Source organism: Salpingoeca rosetta (assembly GCF_000188695.1).
Source record: "Salpingoeca rosetta unplaced genomic scaffold supercont1.2, whole genome shotgun sequence".
Lineage (NCBI taxonomy): Eukaryota > Choanoflagellata > Craspedida > Salpingoecidae > Salpingoeca > Salpingoeca rosetta.
Window position 1 is genome coordinate 2,268,444 of NW_004754932.1, and position 17,453 is coordinate 2,285,896.

General features: G+C 55.3%; 2 protein-coding genes across 2 annotated transcripts in view; one reads left to right on the forward strand and one right to left on the reverse strand.

The window, feature by feature from the left end:
• The window catches only part of PTSG_01042 (uncharacterized protein), a 13,506-nt gene extending 8,184 nt beyond the window's left edge, over window positions 1-5,322 (reverse strand). The window contains exons 1-11 of the mRNA XM_004998460.1: window positions 5,041-5,322; window positions 4,689-4,769; window positions 4,487-4,546; window positions 3,282-4,211; window positions 2,755-2,970; window positions 2,472-2,559; window positions 1,816-2,294; window positions 1,348-1,618; window positions 1,029-1,150; window positions 569-739; window positions 1-299 (exon numbers count right to left, since the gene is read on the reverse strand). The exon at window positions 1-299 is cut by the window's left edge and continues 7 nt beyond it. Of these exons, the coding sequence (XP_004998517.1) occupies window positions 1-299; window positions 569-739; window positions 1,029-1,150; window positions 1,348-1,618; window positions 1,816-2,294; window positions 2,472-2,559; window positions 2,755-2,970; window positions 3,282-4,211; window positions 4,487-4,546; window positions 4,689-4,769; window positions 5,041-5,097 (2,774 nt within the window). The 5' untranslated portion in view covers window positions 5,098-5,322. The remainder of the gene's footprint in view (window positions 300-568; window positions 740-1,028; window positions 1,151-1,347; window positions 1,619-1,815; window positions 2,295-2,471; window positions 2,560-2,754; window positions 2,971-3,281; window positions 4,212-4,486; window positions 4,547-4,688; window positions 4,770-5,040) is intronic.
• Window positions 5,323-5,357: 35 nt separating this feature from the next.
• The window catches only part of PTSG_01043 (uncharacterized protein), a 12,701-nt gene continuing 605 nt past the window's right edge, over window positions 5,358-17,453 (forward strand). The window contains exons 1-35 of the mRNA XM_004998461.1: window positions 5,358-5,405; window positions 5,644-5,758; window positions 6,018-6,050; window positions 6,157-6,207; window positions 6,407-6,562; window positions 6,835-6,885; window positions 7,051-7,108; window positions 7,340-7,446; window positions 7,681-7,829; window positions 8,062-8,148; window positions 8,268-8,374; window positions 8,521-8,598; window positions 8,742-8,885; window positions 9,128-9,220; window positions 9,360-9,605; window positions 9,824-9,899; window positions 10,140-10,269; window positions 10,493-10,882; window positions 11,165-11,221; window positions 11,471-11,596; window positions 11,798-11,887; window positions 12,097-12,144; window positions 12,279-12,414; window positions 12,630-13,356; window positions 13,689-13,938; window positions 14,148-14,357; window positions 14,635-14,861; window positions 15,110-15,226; window positions 15,381-15,501; window positions 15,666-15,774; window positions 15,946-16,067; window positions 16,225-16,326; window positions 16,607-16,717; window positions 16,838-17,017; window positions 17,178-17,272. Of these exons, the coding sequence (XP_004998518.1) occupies window positions 5,386-5,405; window positions 5,644-5,758; window positions 6,018-6,050; window positions 6,157-6,207; window positions 6,407-6,562; window positions 6,835-6,885; window positions 7,051-7,108; window positions 7,340-7,446; window positions 7,681-7,829; window positions 8,062-8,148; window positions 8,268-8,374; window positions 8,521-8,598; window positions 8,742-8,885; window positions 9,128-9,220; window positions 9,360-9,605; window positions 9,824-9,899; window positions 10,140-10,269; window positions 10,493-10,882; window positions 11,165-11,221; window positions 11,471-11,596; window positions 11,798-11,887; window positions 12,097-12,144; window positions 12,279-12,414; window positions 12,630-13,356; window positions 13,689-13,938; window positions 14,148-14,357; window positions 14,635-14,861; window positions 15,110-15,226; window positions 15,381-15,501; window positions 15,666-15,774; window positions 15,946-16,067; window positions 16,225-16,326; window positions 16,607-16,717; window positions 16,838-17,017; window positions 17,178-17,272 (4,919 nt within the window). The 5' untranslated portion in view covers window positions 5,358-5,385. The remainder of the gene's footprint in view (window positions 5,406-5,643; window positions 5,759-6,017; window positions 6,051-6,156; window positions 6,208-6,406; window positions 6,563-6,834; window positions 6,886-7,050; window positions 7,109-7,339; window positions 7,447-7,680; window positions 7,830-8,061; window positions 8,149-8,267; window positions 8,375-8,520; window positions 8,599-8,741; window positions 8,886-9,127; window positions 9,221-9,359; window positions 9,606-9,823; window positions 9,900-10,139; window positions 10,270-10,492; window positions 10,883-11,164; window positions 11,222-11,470; window positions 11,597-11,797; window positions 11,888-12,096; window positions 12,145-12,278; window positions 12,415-12,629; window positions 13,357-13,688; window positions 13,939-14,147; window positions 14,358-14,634; window positions 14,862-15,109; window positions 15,227-15,380; window positions 15,502-15,665; window positions 15,775-15,945; window positions 16,068-16,224; window positions 16,327-16,606; window positions 16,718-16,837; window positions 17,018-17,177; window positions 17,273-17,453) is intronic.

Consider the following 17,453-nt stretch of genomic DNA (forward strand, 5'->3'; position numbering starts at 1 on the left):
TCGCCAAAGTCGAAGGAGAGCTTGACGTGGCTGTTGCTGTTGTTGGTGACGGTAAAGGGGAGGGAGCGGAACTGGCCCAGCGCAACGCGTTCAAAGTCAAAGTCAGCGCGGCTGATGGCAAGCTTGATGGGCACAACCTGGCCCGTGATGATGTGCTTGAGGGTGTCGTTTCCCTTGATGTTGACGACAATGGTCGCATCAAACTTGCCAACGCGTGTTGGTGCACACGTCACGCGCAATTCACGGAAGGAGCGCGCTGGCACATATCCGCTGGCGGGCGTGATGGACACCTCAGACAGCTGTCATCGAGACGTTGGCACAAGGGAAGGGGAGAGAGATGAGGGAGTGTGTGTGAATCGGGGTTGTATGCGCGTGTGAGTGTGAATGTGATTTCACATTAACTGTGCCTTCATGCAAAAAGCAGCATTTGAAGCGAAGCGGGTCGGATAAACGCACGAGAGAACCGCAACATGACAGGAGAAGGAAGAACAACACCACACTCACGCGCGCACATGCACACACATGCACACACATACACACATGTACACACATGTACACGCGCGCCCACCTTGAACTGGCTGTAGACGTCGACAATCTGGAAGTAGGCATCGACAGACCCGTCGTTGTAGAGGCGGGTGGTCTGGGCTGCGCGCGAGTTCTGACTGAGAGACCCAAACGATGTGCGACTCTGTTTGAAACTGCACCGCGAATGCGCAAACGACGCGCGACACGCAACCGTCTGGTGGAGGAGGGCGATGTGTATGAGGAAGAGGAAGAGGAGGTGTGTGTGTGTGTGTGTGTGTTGGAGCGCCGATGATTGTGAGGGTAGTTGAAACGCCGCGAACGAAAACCGCAACGGACATATGGAAGCGCACCACAATCGCAGCCAACGGCAGCATTGCCAGCCACTTCATGAACAAACGCACACAGACACACACACAGACACACACACACAGACACACAGACAGACAGACACACACAGACAGACAGGCAGACAGACAGACAGACAAATACCGCATGAAGCGTACCTTGACCTCGTCGCTGTGCTCGACATTGAGGCGAAGTGTGTACTGCGTGTTTGTGTCGTACGCATCAGGGCTGAGCGTGACCTGCGCCTTTGCCGTGGACAGCGGCCCAAGCACACCCTCCGCTGCCAAGGCGGTGCCATCAGGCAGTTGCAGTTGCAATTGCAAGGGAGGAGGTGAGCAGAGGGTGAATGTGATGAGAACAAAACCAGCTGTGGGAACCATGTGCGCTTGTGGGCGAGATGGCGGATGCAAAAGTACACATGACCGAACGAAAAAAAAAAAAAAAAAAACGAACCAACAACCAGAACAAAACACTCACGTGGATCGACGCGGAATGCGGTGACATCGTCCACGGGCTGCCCTGCTTTGACCGCCGTTGCCTCCCAATAGAAACGCGCGTCGCGCCCAAACGGATTCGTCACAGACATAAACGTGCAGGGGCGTGGCTGGCGGACACAGGATCCGCAGGACAGTTTGATTTCGGCCCTGTCGACTTGCAGTTCAAACGGGACCACCTCTGCCTGCACGGGGATGTGCAACTCGTGGACTTTGTTCACCAGTAGCACCACCGACGTCTTCAGAGAACGCGGCTGTTCGTGCGTGAATGAGAGTGGGTGAGAGTGAGTGAGTGGTGAGTGGTGAGTGAGGGTGAGGGTGTGGACGTCTTGGGCGGGATGAGGCCGGAACAGCAAGAACAGGCTTGAATGAGGCGGTGGAATGACCAGCATCACACACACACACACACACACACACACACGCACACACGCACACACACACACACACGTACGGTTTGGTGGTCGATGTTCTGCATGTTGACGGTGATGGTGGCAACTTCCCCCGGCTGCACTGTTGTGGGCGAGACAGTGGCTGCAAACTCAGACCGCGCACAGCCAACCTGCAGCGTCAGCTCCGCCGCCAGCGTGTTGTGGAAGGTGATCTTGCGCACAAGCTGCGAGTACGCGCAGACGCGACCAAAATCGATGTTGTCTTCGGGCAGAAACTCCAGCTGCTGCAGATCGCGTGGTGCAATCGCAAACGTGGGCGTTTTCGTTGGTGCCGGACGGAACGATGACGTGCGCTGCTTCACGCGTTTAGCAACAGCGCGGCTGGTGGGCGTGGCCGGGGTTGTGGTCGTCACCTGGATGGTGGGCAGGGGTCGCAGGCGCGCACTGCGGCTGGCCTTGCGCATCTGCGTTTGAGAGTAAAGGCTCCGTTGGATGTTGCCCGTGTCCAGGGGAGCGTTCTTAGGCATGTGGCCCTCCGGAACTGTAAATGTGTTGATGCCGTATTGATGGTGGTGGTGGTGGTGGTGGTGGGAAAGGGAGGTGAGGATGGGTGAAAATGAGAGGTCTTGTGCTGTGCTGGTCTGCATGAGTCGTGCATCCACCGCAGTCACATGCATACACGTGCATTCACACACAGCGCATACACACACTCGCACACCTGGCTTTGCACTGAAGCGGGACATTGTTCGTCTCGCCGAGCGCAGTGCCAACTCATCGCGCCGGCCCATCACTCCAGTGCCGTCAGCCTGACAGTGATGGTGACAGTGATGGTCGTAGTAGGACGAGTGATGGTGGCGTGAATGGCAGCACAAGGTTCTGGTGCGCACAGATACACACATACGCATGGGTACACGAATGCACACATACACACAGAGATACACATAGCAGCGCGCACATGTGCGCATATGCAGCCAAGCAATCAACAGGAGGCACCGACGCACGAGGATGGAAGCCTTGACGGTGCCGTGGCCAATGTTGACGGCGAGGTTTGTCCTGAGACGACCAGGCTGGTGGGGAGTGAATGCAACCATGATGTCCGCTGTCTGCCCGGGGAGGAGGAGCCCTTTGGCGGGCGAGGCGCTAAAGTGTGCAGCGCGGTCCACATCGTAGGAGAGAGGCAGCTGCTTGGACGTGTTGCCGAGCGTCACAGCCATCTCCTGTGATGCGAATGTGGTGGGTGCAAACACGGGGGAAGGGGGGGGGAGGGAGGGGGTTGTGAATGAAGTGATCAGCAAAACAACAAGCAGCACACATCCTCTCGCACACACACACATATGTACATATACATATACATATACATATACATATACATATACATATACATATACATATACATATACATATACATATACATATACATATACATATACATATACATATACACATGAACACACTAATGCACATGCACAGACACGTCGACACGCAACCACACTCAAGCACATCACTGTGCAACGAGAGGCCAGCGCACCTGTTTCTCGCCAACGAGGCAGTCGTCAAACTTGAGGATTGTTGGGGCGAGCGTAAACGTGGGCACAACAGCAGACCCCGTAAACTCAATCTCGTGTGCCAGGGATGTGTTCAGACCAATCAGCTTGAACTTGCAGCGAAAATCGCGCCGCGCGGCATACGGCAGCTCGTGCCAGTTTGGCGCCTGCAGCTCTTCCACGGAGAGCGACGGCTGGAAGATGAACGAGCACACGCGTCGCTCGTTTGTGGTGAGGTGGCCGTCCACCGGCACTGGCGCGACAATGTCGGAGGCGCTGGCGTAGGAGAAGCACGGCTCACGGCCGTTGGCGGTGTACAACCACGCGTGGTGGCTCACGGGCTGCACGACAAACATGGTGTCGGCGGGCCTGTCGTTGACAATGATGACCTTGAAGGGGCGCTCTGTGCCGTAGTAGATGCACCCGAGGTCATGCGATGTCACCCGCTTGCCCGTGACGGGATCGGCGAGATAGAGCGACTGGCCAAGCACGCTGGCTTGGATGTCGAGCTCCGTCTGCACCTCATCGCCCACGAGCACGCCCAGCTGTTCGCAGCACATGTCTGTGCCTGTCGCTGTGAACTCCACGCGCAGCATCTGGTCATCGCCCTCAGTGCCGGCGGGCGCCAGCGTGCCAGACTCTGGGATGACGCGAAGACGCTTATCGTGCAGCTCTCTTGTCAGGAGGCGAAAGGGGGCCGGTGCGTTGCCGGCGTTGACGAGGCGGGTCCACTTGGTGTGCACCTCCCCATCCTCCATCACGTCGCCAAAGTCAACGGGCGCATCCACCTTCACCTTCGCACGCGGGGCCGTGTACACCACGGGCACCTGGAACTCCATCTCGCCGTCCACGAAGAAATGCACAGCATCCTCAAGCTCCTGGCTCACGTGTGTTGCAACGTCCACATCAATGCTCTGCAGTTGAGGTTGGGGTGAGGAGGGCATACGTAACGTGCAGTGTTGTGTTGCGTGAGGAAATGACTGCGTGCCGTGTGTGCTTGTGTGCGCGTCGCATGCGCGTGTACTTGTCTGTGCTTGTGTGTCCGTACTTGCTTGCGGTTGTATGTGTGTGTGTGTGTGAACATGTGCACACAAGCAAGTTGTGGGTGCATGCTTGAGCATGCATGTGTGTGTGTGTGTGTGCGTGATGATGGTCAAGTGGGAAGCTGGGTGGGCTGCAGAAACCGCACCACGCCAGGGGCGAGCTGAACAAAGTCTGCCTCTCCCTTGACAAAAGCAGCCCGCACATCCTGCAATATGTGCGAGAGAGGAGAAAGGGTTACGCAACCGTGAGGAGAGCAAGCGTGAGCTCCACGCGACAATGCATCAACCAATGTATGCTCTGACGTGCAGGTAACATGTGAGCGTCGAGTACAGTTGACAAAGAAGAACCTTGGAAAGATCTTGTGCCAGCTCTACTCGCACGATGCGAGGCCCGACGTTCTGCAGCGTGATGCGTGATGTTGTTGCTTCCTGCTCAAGATGGGTGGTGTTGTGCTGGATGTGAGATGGGCGTGCATGCATACGCGCACAAATGTGCCCATGTGTACTTACATTCGCTTGTGCGTGCGTGCGTGCGTGTGTGTGTGTGTGTGTGTGTGTGTGTGTGCGTGCGTGTGTGTGTGTGTGTGTGCGTGTGTGTGTGTGTGTGTGTGTGCTGTGCATGGGGGGAGGGGAGAGCTGTGGGCGAGAAGGGCGAGCAGGAAGCGCATTTATGACATCATTGCAACCGCCATCGACTAACCGGAATCAAGCTGTCGTGAACGATGGCGGCAGGCTTCGCCCTCAGTGGCGCCTCCATCGCTGCTTGTGTGGCTGTTGCTGCGAATGAGGGCCGGCCGTGCCTTGCTCTCTAAACCGCACTTCCTTCGCGATCACAGCGATGTTTCCTGTCTCACACAGTCTCACTTGGGCGGTCGTTGGTTTGCTTCTCTCAACAAGAGACGCGTCGTGTTGTGTGGCTGCAGTGTGTGTTTGTGTGGTTGTGGGTTGATTGGAGTTGCCAAGAACGAGGCAAGAATTGGCGATTGCTGAATGATTTCCAACACTTTTCCGCATTGGTTGCCAACCAAACGACACAACGAAAGCGATGGCAAAGAGAGTGAAAAGGTGTGTTGTGTGTGTGTGTGTGTGTGTGTGTGTGTGCTGTGTTGTGCGTGTGTGTGCGTGTGTGTGTGTGTGTTGTGTGTTGTGTGTGTGCAGGGTTGGAAGGGTCAGCGAGGCAGGGGAAGGTGCACCAAACACAGACACATGCAGATGTATCGACGTCCACGCACACAGTGCACACACACACACACACATTGAACGTGATCTTACTTGTGCTTGTGTGTATTTCGTGTGAGTGCAGCAGCCGGCCCAAGTCCAGTGCTGGCAAGCCAGGAGGTGACGATGTGTCGTCATCAGGCTCTGCAACCTTCTTTCCAAAGTGGACAGAAGCCGATATCCTGGCAGAACGCTGGAGCGTAAGTCTCACTGCGCCATTGCTGATGTCATGCCGTCCCCTGGCAGCCGCATCTTGCCAGATGTCTGTGCCACACACACACACACACACACACACACACACACACACACACACACACACACACACACACACACACACACACACACACACACACACACACACACACACACACACACACACACACGCGCGCGCGCGCACATGGAAATATGTAATGACCCCTGCTCACCTGAGTGCATGTTGTGCGGTGTGCTGGTATTCAGGCCGATGCTGCCAAAGGCAAAGACAGAACAAAGGTAAGACGGGCTGCTCTGCGCACCTGCGGTGATGTGTTGCGCACACTGCGTGAAGTGTGCTTGTATGGTGTTCACATGGCGTGTACCTGCGTTGCCTTTGCTGCAGTGGCCCTTTGAGGACCCCCTCGGCGTGACACCCATGCCGCGAAGTCTGGAGGTATGCAAAGACCTGTACAAGTGTACATGCGTGTGAATGTGTGTGAAGTGGGTGTGTTTGGGTGCATGTCACTGTGCATGTGAGCGCGCGTGTGTGGGTTTGTGCATATGTGTAGGCACGCCACATGCGCATGCGCTGCTATCCAGACACGGGCTGTCCTCCCTACACTGACCACGTGCGCCTGCGTTGCATGCCATAGGACGCTGTATCACGCTGGCGACGCATGAGCGGGCCATCCACGGCGCACATGGTGGCCCCGTCTCGCTTCCGTCCCGTTCCCGCCTTTCGCGTCCTCGCAAAGAGCGACCAGCTCTGGCTCAGAAAGAAGCGCATGAAGTTTGTCGAACGCACAGAGGTGTGTTGTGTGCATGTGTGTATGTGTGTGCATGAGCGTGTCGACGTGTGTGCATGAGCGTGTCGACGTGTGTGTGGTGTGTGTGAGTGTGTGTGTTGACGTGTGTATTGTGTGTTGTAAGTGTACTGTGTCGTGTGGGTACATTGTATCGCTGTCGTGTTGGCTGCCCGCCTTGGCCCTTGTCAACGTTTGGGTTGCAAGCTGCCTCGTGATCGTTGGCTGATGCTGTTTGTTTGTCTTCATCCCTCTCCTCTGGTGTGCAACGTGCTCAGGAGCCATGGGTGTCGTTGTATCACAAGAGCCAGCACATCATGGAATCTCCGGTAAAGTCGATTGCATATGTGTGCGTGCGTGTGTGTCATTGTCTCGCTTGCTCATGTTGGCCGCAAGAACCGGTGTGACACCTCTCCTTCACCTGCGTTGGAGTTGTCATCTTACATGTGGTTCCATCCATTCCATTGCATCGCGTGTGTGCATTGCGTGGACAGCTGATGCGCGAGATTATCTCTGCTCTCAGTTTCCTACAGCGGCCGCCACAAGGCAGTGGTAAGGGAGGCGGCGGTGCTGGTGATGTGCCTCCTTGTGGTTGCTTCAAATGTGACGCTGGCCAGCAGTCGCCACAGGTCGCTTGCTCACTGGCGCACGGACACACACACACACACACATACGCACACATATGCACACACACACACACACACATACGCACACATACGCACACACACACTCACACTCACACTCACACACACATATGCACACGTACACCCCCCCCCATATTAGAGGCGCACACGGTTCGGCCGTGGCATCTGGTGCACCCGCGGGGAAAGGACGGGCAGGCGGCGGCCAACACAACCGGGGGCAAATACGCCGTCAAGCTCTTCTGGCTGGTGAGCAAGCACCCCTCTGGTTACTGGTGCTGCTGCTGGAGGTGCTGCTGGTGGTGATAGCATCGTGTTGTGAACACGCTTGTGATGAGGGCCCAATCTGTCGTCGTGTGTGTGTGTATGTGTGTGTGTGTGTGTGTTATGCATGCCCTCTTTTCCTCGTACACGGACACTCACATACGTGCACGCATGTACGTGCACGCATGTACGCACATACACGCGTATACGCACAAACAGGGCCACTGGCGCAAAGTGGTTGTTGACGATGTTGTGCCGTTTGATGCGGAGAACAGAATTCTTCTTCCGCAGAGCACTGAGCCCGAGCTGTGGCCCATCATCGTCACAAAGGCCCTTCTCCGCATCGCCTCCCTCTCATTCGACCTCAGGTCCGCGCGCGTGTTGTTTGTGTGTGTGTGTGTGTGTGTGTGTGTGTGTGTGTGTGTGTGTGTGTGTGTGTGTGTGTGTGTGTGTGTGTGTGTGTGTGTGTGTGTGTGTGTGTTCGTTCTGTTGCGACAACACGCCCGCTTGTCTGCTGTGCGAATGCTGACCGCACCGCCACCACCTCCACCACCACCATCATCTCACATCAACCACCATCACCACTACGAACGACACCAGGCCGGGAACGCCCGAGGCTGGGCAGTTCAACGTGATGGCTGCTCTCACGGGCTGGTATCCCGTTGTCTACAGGCTCCTTCCATCAATGTCAGTCATGCAAGCGCACGCATGTACATGCCCCTATATGCGTGTTTATGTGTGTGTGTGTGTGCTTGTGTGCGCGCGTACTTGTATCTTACACGGTTGATGCTGGTTGCTTTCAACAGGACGGAGCAATCGCGTGCGGCGATGATTGCACGTGTCAATGCACTGTGCACGTACAGTCGCCTGACACAAGATAAGGAGGACCTTGTCCAGGACCCCAGGCCCCAATGTTCGTGCCCTGTTGTGGACACGTGCAATTGTGAAGGCGCGCACAACACGTGCGCTGTCACGCCTGCTCACACTATCTCCAACCACCATTCTTGTTACCATCCTCATCACACCTAACACCACCACCACCATCGCCGCCATGACCAGGGCCGGATGTTGGGCCCGAGGAGAAGCGGCGTGGCAGCGGACGCCGGTCCGCAGCGCGATCAGCAGCATCATCACGAGGTGTCAATGGTGGTGGTGGTGGCGGTGGTGACGATGCACTCGTGTCGCGTTATGTGGCTTGTAGCGTGATGCCTCACCAACGCAACCCCAACACGCTACATTCCTCCTTCCGTATATGTGCGTGTGTATTTGTGGCACTGCAGCTGCAAGCGGGAGGGCGAGCATCGTTGAGCCTGCCCCCGATGCGCATCCGGAACAGCTTGAAAACTGGTTTGTGACCGCCAGTGTCAACCGCGACAAAAACACAAACAGCGACGCCGGCCTTGACCCCTCTCGCTCGCACGAAGGTGCAAACGCGTTTGTGCGTGTGCGGCTGAAACGTGTGTGTGTGTGTGTGTGTGTGTGTGTGTGTGTGTGTGTGTGTGTGTGTGTGTGTGTGTACATATGTACATGGGTCGTGTGTGTGTGTGTGTGTACGTGTGGTTGTGCACGTCTTACCATTCCCTGTGCCGCTGCTCTCTTCTCTTCCCCCTTCTCACATATTCAACCAACGAACTGACCCATGAACCCCACTGTCCCCTGCTGCCAGTTCGCATTCTCGCGTGCCACGCCGTGCTGCTGCCGGGAGAGGACGAGTGCAGATACATCTTCGAGCTCACGTCCCCCATCGCTTGGTCAACAGGTGTGTGTGTGTGTGTGTGTGTGTGTGTGTGTGTGTGTGTGTGGTTGCGAGGTTTTCTCCAGCGTTTCTTGCTTGCACACTCACGCACACACACACATGCACACACGCACACGCATACACAATTTGGCCTCCACTGTAGGCTCTCTTGGGTTTGAAGACGATGTGGAGGGAGAAGAGGATGACGACAGCAGCAGCGACCGTGGCGATGGCGCGAACACGGAAACGAAAGGCGGAGACGCACAGGACGGCGATGTGCAGTCCATCACCTCAGCCTCTGAATTGGAGACAGAGCGACCAGACGACCCGAAAGGATGGACGAAACCGCTGTGCATTGCCCTCGGCGTCAGCCTCGACCGCCTGCGCACTGAGGAGCGCGAGCTCAAGAGTGAGTTGTGCGTGTGTGTGTGTGTGTGCGTGTGTGTGTGTGTGTGTGTGTGTGTGCGTGTGTTTGTACTCGTGTATTTGTCCGTGAAGTGCACGCTTCGTTGCAAATATTTTGGAGTCAACTACTCTCATTCACACTCACGCAAACACATTCACTCACACATTCACATCCCCCTCCCCAAACACACACACATACCCATCTTTCACGTTCTGCACCAGAAATGCACGCGGCAGGAAAGCCAACGCCGCATTTTCGCTTCTTCATGACCAGCGAGGAGTTCTTCCGCACATTCAGGTTTGTGCTGCCCACATTCTCGTTTTTCTTGGTGATGTGGTGACGTCTGGCGTGGCGTACATGTGTTCGGCAGCGGCACCATTGTATGTCCGTGAATAGGTGTGTGTGTGTGTGCGTGTGACTATGTACGCGCGCGTGTACATCTGTGCGCGTGTGTTGTTGTACCATGCCGAACTTCGGCACTGCCTCACAACGTGTTGCATGCTGTGTACGCTTCCGCCCCTCCCCAACACACACCAGTTCCGTCCGCGTGTACCACAAGAGCCACCGGTACAGCCATCATGTTGTGCTGCAGCGCGTGCGCGGTCAGGGCGTGTCCTTACAGCAGCGGACTGGTGACGAGGAACCAGCACCCGTCACAGACTATGACGTGGGTTTGATCCATGTGCATGTCTTCTCTCAGTCCGCATGTGTGCGTGTGTGTGTGTGCGTGTGTGTGCGTGTGCGCACATGACCTCAATCCTATGTATTACATCGATGTATTACATGGATGAACACTGGCCGTCATCTGCTCACAGCAAACACACTCCATCCACTCACACACCCCTCACCATCACCGCCACCACCACGACCACCGCGACTGCTACCACCAGGCCATGGAGTTGCGGAATCACGAGCGCTGGTTCCTGCATGTCGACTCGACAGAGCCGTCCCTCCTCCTCCTCAACCTCGCCATCGGCCCGCCAGTCCCGCCCGCCTCAAACGTCACTCCTCCCTCCCGCGCGCCGCTGCGGAGTGCAACTGCCCTTGAAATAGTTCCCGAAGAGCCAGGCCCAGACCGCGACGTGTCGCCAAAGGGGGCGCGGTCGCGTGTAAACTCGCGTGTTAATACAATGACGGGCGCTGACGTTGCATCACTGGCATCACGCACGGGCACGCTTTCATCGCGCTCGCTGGAGCTGCCCCCGTTCCCAAGCTCGCGCCCATCATCCGCACTCGATCTCACACCAGCACACATGTCAGCAACAACAACGGGGCCCCAGGTGCGTTTGTGCGTTGAGCTGTGCTGGTTGTGATTCTGTACCTGGGTTGCTTATTTCTGGCTGTGTTTGTTTGTTTGTTTGTTTGTTTGTTTGTTTGTTTGTTTGTTTGTTTGTTTGTTTGTTTGTTTGTTTGTTTGTTTGTTTGTTTGCTTGCTTGCTTGTTAGTGTGTGCACTTGTTTGCTCCACTTGTGCAGCCGCTTGTACACAGTGCTGTGCTGCCCAGTTAACGACCTGTTAACACATGTCCGGTTCTCTTCAACCATTGCTGTGCTTGCGAGCAGGAGGGATGTGTGCTCATGCACCACCACAAGTGGGACGCTGTCACGTACGACACCGATGTACGACCAAAGTCACACAAGTGCAACGTCATTGCACATGCGTATTACATACGCTTTGCATGACCTTCGAGCGCCATATTCGTTACCCTTATCTTCCTCATTCATCGCCCCTCTCTCACACACGTGCACATACACATACCCATACACATACACATACACATACACATACACATACACATACACATACACATACACAAACACAAACACAAACATGCTGCCCTTGCTTGCGACGTTCCCCACCCCCACCAGCCTGTGGTGTATCTGCGCACGTCTTCGTCCCTCTCCGCCTTCTGCAAATTGCCCGCCGGCCGCCACATCCTCGCCGTCACCATCCAACACCCGTTTGCATGCAGTCTCTCTATCCTCGCACACAAGGTCCGTTGCACTTGTTCAATCATGTTTGTTTGTGTCTGTCTGTGTGTGCGCATGCTTCTTGCATGTGTGGGCGTGTGTTTTCGCGCATGTTGCGTCTATTCTCCATTTCAATACGTTTGTATCAGGCCCTCACTTGCTTCTGTGTGCTCCGTGCTCAACTCAACACCTCATCTCCCACCTTGGTGGCATTGTGTGGTGCAGCCCGTTGTGCTTGGAACGGCGTCAGCTGTGCTCCCTCGCCTTGCCCAGCCGAGCTGCACTATGCAGGCGTACGTCACTGCTGTCGAACAGGTCAGTTGAGGGAGGGTGTGTGTGTGTGAAAAGTGTGTGTGTGTGTGTGTGTGTGTGTGTGTGTGTGTGTGTGTGTGTGTGTGTGTGTGTGTGTGTGTGGGAGGGGGTTGACAATGAGAGTGACAGCGAAACACACGAGCACACAGTGCGCCTTGGCTCACTTCGTTTTCTGACCCCCGCTGCAATGATCCGTGTGTACAAATGTGCAGATTGTGGAGACGACGCTCAAATCACCAGAGCTGGCTGACGCAAAGCAGGTGGCGTTCGTAGCACATGTGCTACATGCACGCACGCCAACATACCAACACACCTCAGGCTGCTTCGTTTGCTTCCTTTTGTTTCGCAACTCCTCATCACATGTTCTCCAAACAACATTTCTCTGGTCTCTTAGGCTGCTTCGAATTGCGTCAAGAAACTCCACCGCCACTTTGGGTTTTATCCCGCCGAGCTCTGGGAACCATTTTCCAAGTGCATTCAAAGCGCCATTGAAATGCAAAACGTAGACGTATGGCAAAAGCGTGAACAAGGTCCGTGCAGTGGTGCTAGCGCTCTGCTCATCTTGCTCAGGCTGTTGTGTCTGGCTGTCTCGTTGTCTTGGTTTTGTTTGTTTGTCTGTTCTCGTTGTTATGTTACACGGTTTCGTTGGTTCGTTTGCTTGTGCAGGCCATCGTTGCCAGATCTTTCACTCCCTTGTCTCAGCTCACAACTCATTTGCCTTGCATCCCGTTGCTCAATACGACAGCTGTGCGGGATGTGGTTGCACTGCTTGGCAAGTGGATTGAGAGCGTGGCTCTGCCCAAGTCATCGGCGCCAAAAGGCCTTGCACCACCAGCGCTGCTTGTGCAAGAGTACAGTCATCCAAACCTACTTGCAAACGTCTCCGTGCGGGCTGATGGGTCTGTTCGCCTCACCAAAGCCGACGGCGGTGAAGGTGCAGCACACACGCTGCCCGTGTTTGGCGCGGGCCTGCAGGCTGACGTTGCTCGCCCGCAGGCGCAGACGGCTGATGGCACCGGCCGTGATGGCGACAGCAAGGAAAGTGACAATCACAGCAACGACAAGAACAAGGGTGGCGAGGTGGCAACCCAAGGTGCCAACGGCAGTGGCGACAACAGCACAGGATCGCTCACACCTGACAACGGCTCCGAGGGGGACAACAAGCAAGCACACAACACAGCAGGGAATGCTGTGCAGCAGGAGGGTGAAGGCACGGCCACATCGTCATCACGGCCAACCAGCTCGTCTCCACACAGCATCAACGTCACTGTTTCACATACCGAGGGCAACAACAACAACAACAACGGCAAGCCCGCCAACGCCACAAAACGCAGCAATAGCAACAGCCGACCAAACACACGCACGAGCACACGCAGCCGGGGTCGTGACTCGACAGCGACGACGGGCACCAACAGCGGCGGGCAGCCCGATTTCGCAGCGCAGCAGTTTTCGGAGGAGGACGAGAAGCTCAGGTGCTGTTGAGTGGGGGAGCTTGGCATTGGTTTTTCTGTTGTTGTTGTTGTTGTTTAAGTTGTTGTTAAAGGTGTTGTTGTTGTTGTTGTTGTTGTTGTTGTTGTTGTTGTTGTTGTTGTTGTTGTTGTTGTTGTTGTTTAAGTTGTTGTTGTTGTTGTTGTTGTTGTTGTTGTTGTTGTTGTTGTTGTTTAAGTTGTTTAAGTTGTTGTTGTTGGCTGTTGTTGGCTGTTGTTGTTGTTGTTTCGTGGGGCCTAGTGCATGTCACTTATGCATGCTGCACTCACTGCTGACAACACGCCTTCTGCTGCTTTGTGTTGTGATCAACAAACAGGGAGCAAGCCGCCGTGCAGATCCAGGCGGTGATGCGAGGATTTCTCACGCGAAAGCGCCTGCAGGAGGAGAGGACACAAAAGGAGATCAGCACGCTGCAGCAGGGCGCGGCGGTGTGGGATGCCCTTGCCACTCGCCAACAGAGTGAAAGCGTCATGATTGAGGCTGCCAAGATGTTCATGTCTGATGAGAAATGCCCCGCCATTCTCTCCGCGCACCCGTTTGCCGCCGACGCGGCCATGAACCTCAACGTACGCACTCCATTGTCTGTCTGCTTGTGTGTGTGTGTGTGTGTGTCTGTGTGTGCATTTGCTTGAATTTCCCTGTTTGTGAAGGGAAGTTTGCGTGTTCCTGTGTGTACCATCGTGTGGAGAGTGAGATTCCATGACCCACTATCGCCTGTACACACTTCGTTTCTCCTCACCATTGCCTCTGGCGAAATGGTTCTGCCTACTTGCAGGTCCTGCTGGCGACTGGTGACGGCGAACTGTCGCAGAATCAGCACCTCGAATTCCTCTTCCAAAAGCGCATTACTGTGGAGAGCGCGTGCTATGTTCGGTTCACGCTGCTGGTTGACACGGAGGGTCCTGAGGTGCCACCGCACCACCTCGACTCGCCGCTGCCCGTGTCCGCAGGACTGCGCATTCTCGATTGCGCAACGGGGCGCCTGGTGCGTTTGAACTCTTTCTGCAGCCGTCTGTGTGTGTATGTGTGTGTGTGTATGTGTGTACGTGGGTGTATCTGTGGGTGTGTGTATCTGTGGGTTCGTGTGTTTGTGTATCCGCATGTGTATCGTTGTGTACATGTGCTCTCGTGTGGATGTCAACGGTTCTTCGCTTGTTGTGCGTGTATCTGCCCCACTACGTCTTGCTGGATGGATAGAACGAGCTCATGTGGTGTTGTGCTTGCACGCTTGCACGTGGTCTTATGATTGACTGTTTGTGCAGTTACCCTTTGCTGGCGAGCAAACGCTGCCTGTGGAGCTGCAGCCAACGCAGCAAGGATACAAGTTGCTTGGCTGGTGTGCCTCCGCATCTTACAACGGGCCCGTGCACTGGAAGCTCCGTGTCACGTCCAAGGATACACTGCCACAAGACTTAATTGCCGACTTGCGCCCACCGACTTTTGATGACGAGCACACGTCCCCCATTATGCGCGATCGACGCCAATACCCGTGCGTACATGTGTGTGTGTGTGTGTGTGTGTGTGTGTGTGTGTGTGTGTGTGTGTGTGTGTGTGTGGATGTGTGGATGTGTGTGATGTGTCTGGGTCTGTGTATCTGTGGGTTCATGTGTGTATGCGTGTATGTGTGCATGGGAGATGCGCTTGTGTTCATGTGTTGGGGTTGTTCGGATGAGTCGGCCAGTTTCGCTGCAAGGTCATCTGCTTAGCACACACTCACTTGTCTCTGCACTGTTACAGGTTGCTGCTGCAAGTGCATAGCAAAGCACAACCCGTGCACATCTGCGCTTCATTGGACAATTCCAACGAGGGCACGCTGCTTCTTGCTGTCAAGTGCGATGGGCGGCAGCTCTTCAAGTAAGAAAGTCACGTGTGGCCACGCGTGTGTGCGAACGTCTCTCGTTGCCAGCATGTCCCCCAATTGTGTGTGTGTATGTGTGAAGGAATGCTGCAGCAAAGTTTCTTCCCCCTTGCGCAATTCTCATTGTCACGCACGACTGCACATGTCCAGGCAAACCGTGAAGCACCGTGCATTCTTTCCACTGGTGCTGCCGCCTCTTGCTGCTGATGACTTTGACGAGGACGATGACTCTTCCCAGCCCGAGCCCTCAGAGCCAGAGCCAAAGGGGAAGGTGGGATGCCTGGCTATGTGTGTATGTGCGTTGTGTTTCGTGTGTATGTGTGTGTGTGTTTGTGTGTACACGTTCTCATGGCGATTGATGGTTCCTTCCTTCAATTTCGCTATCCTTCCACCTGACACCATGACATCGACAACACCATCCGTCACTTCCTGCAGTCAAAGAGCGCCAAGAAGAAGCGAACAGCGAGCAACGCTCGCCCTGACACGCGCGCCGTGCAACAGTCTGTGCCCAAGCGCACGCTCGAGATTTCCTGTCAGCTGCTGGGTATGTTGCTTCTTGGAGAAGGGTTTGTTGTTTGCTATTCCGCGTGCCCAGTCTTCCTTTCCTGTCGACACACGCCACTCTCCCTTTCGAGTCGCCAACATCATCATCATCCTCATCATCATTACTGTCGTCATTACTGTCATCATTACTGTCATGATTCATCATGTGCAGATGTGCCTGAGGACTTTGGGGAGGAGCCATTGCCGCCCTCCGGTACACAGCGTCGCAGCAAGAGCGCAAGCATGAAGCGCACAGTGTCTGGTCCAGCCATCACCATCAAGGCCACATGCATGGTGCGTGTTGTGCTGTTGTCTTTCGAGCAGGTGTTGGCAGGATGTGGGTTGTGGTGTACCAAGTGCACTGCGAGTGAGTGCACTCCTGTTCGTGTATCTACACCGCCAGCTCACCTGTTGTGTGGGTTATGCTGTGCTCACTCATGGTCACAACCAGAGCAAGATTGAGTTCTCCGAAGACACGCGCGAGCAAGACGAGTTGAAGCAGATTATGCTTGGCTGGGAAGCAGCAGACCCCGGGCGACGCGAAAAGGCGCAGGTGTGTGTGTGTGTGTCTGTGTGTGTGTCTGTGTGTGTGTGTCTGTGTGTCTGTGTGTGTGTGTCTGTGTGTCTGTGTGTGTGTCTGTGTGTGTGTGTGTGATTCGAATGACTAGCATGTTCGTGCGAATGATTCACGTACACATTGGGTTCCTCTGCCTATCATGACCTCATTCGCCCACACATTGTCATGCACACGCACGCACACATTGGGTTCCTCTGCCTATCATGACCTCATTCGCCCGCACATTGTCATGTACACGCACGCACACCTGACGCAGACTGTGCGCGCTGAGCGGCAATCGACGGTGAACCCAGAGGAGGCGAAACGTGTCGTGCCGGCGCCGGCAGAACAGCGGCTGCAGCTCCTTGATGAAGAACTCATGACAAAGGTAGCGTGGAAACGATGCATTGTGACATATCGAGGCGACACACACACACACACACATGCAGGCGGATGCACACGCAGTTGCTCACATGTGTCGTTTTGGGCGTTGCGGTTGATTGGTCAGCGTGAACGGGAGAAGCAGAGGAAGGTGAGGGAATTCAGGGAGCAGCGACAGGCTGTGGCTGAACGAAGAGAAAAGGAGGCGGCAGAGAGGGATGTGATCAAGACGCGCACCATCAACCAAGCAACAGACAGGCGTAAACAGAACCAGCAGCTGCGAGATACGGCCGGCAAACTCAGACAGGTGTGTGTGTGTGTGTGTGTGTGTGTGTGTGTGTGTGTGTGTGTGTGTGTGTGTTTCCTGTGGTTGACCTGAGCCTGTTGTTCACGGCAATGTTTCATCTTCCACCACACTCTTCCTCGCATGGGCACGGCCCAACCCAACCCACCACCGACGCACGCAGATGTACCGGCAGCGAGTGCTTGACAAGTTGGAAGCGGAACGAAAGGCTGAGGAGGAGCGGCTGCGTCTCGAGCGCGAAGCGCAAGAGGCCGAAGCGTAAGTCAAAGTGGTCCCAGTAAGTGAGAGAGAGAGAGAGTGTGTGTGCAGGTAAGTGTACATGCATGGGGCCCATCTCGTTATAACTGATTAGGCTCTCAGGCTGAACCGAAGTAGATAAGACCGGATGCTATATCATGCCGGTGGCGGCTACACTGCTAGGACTTGTGACTTTGCCTTT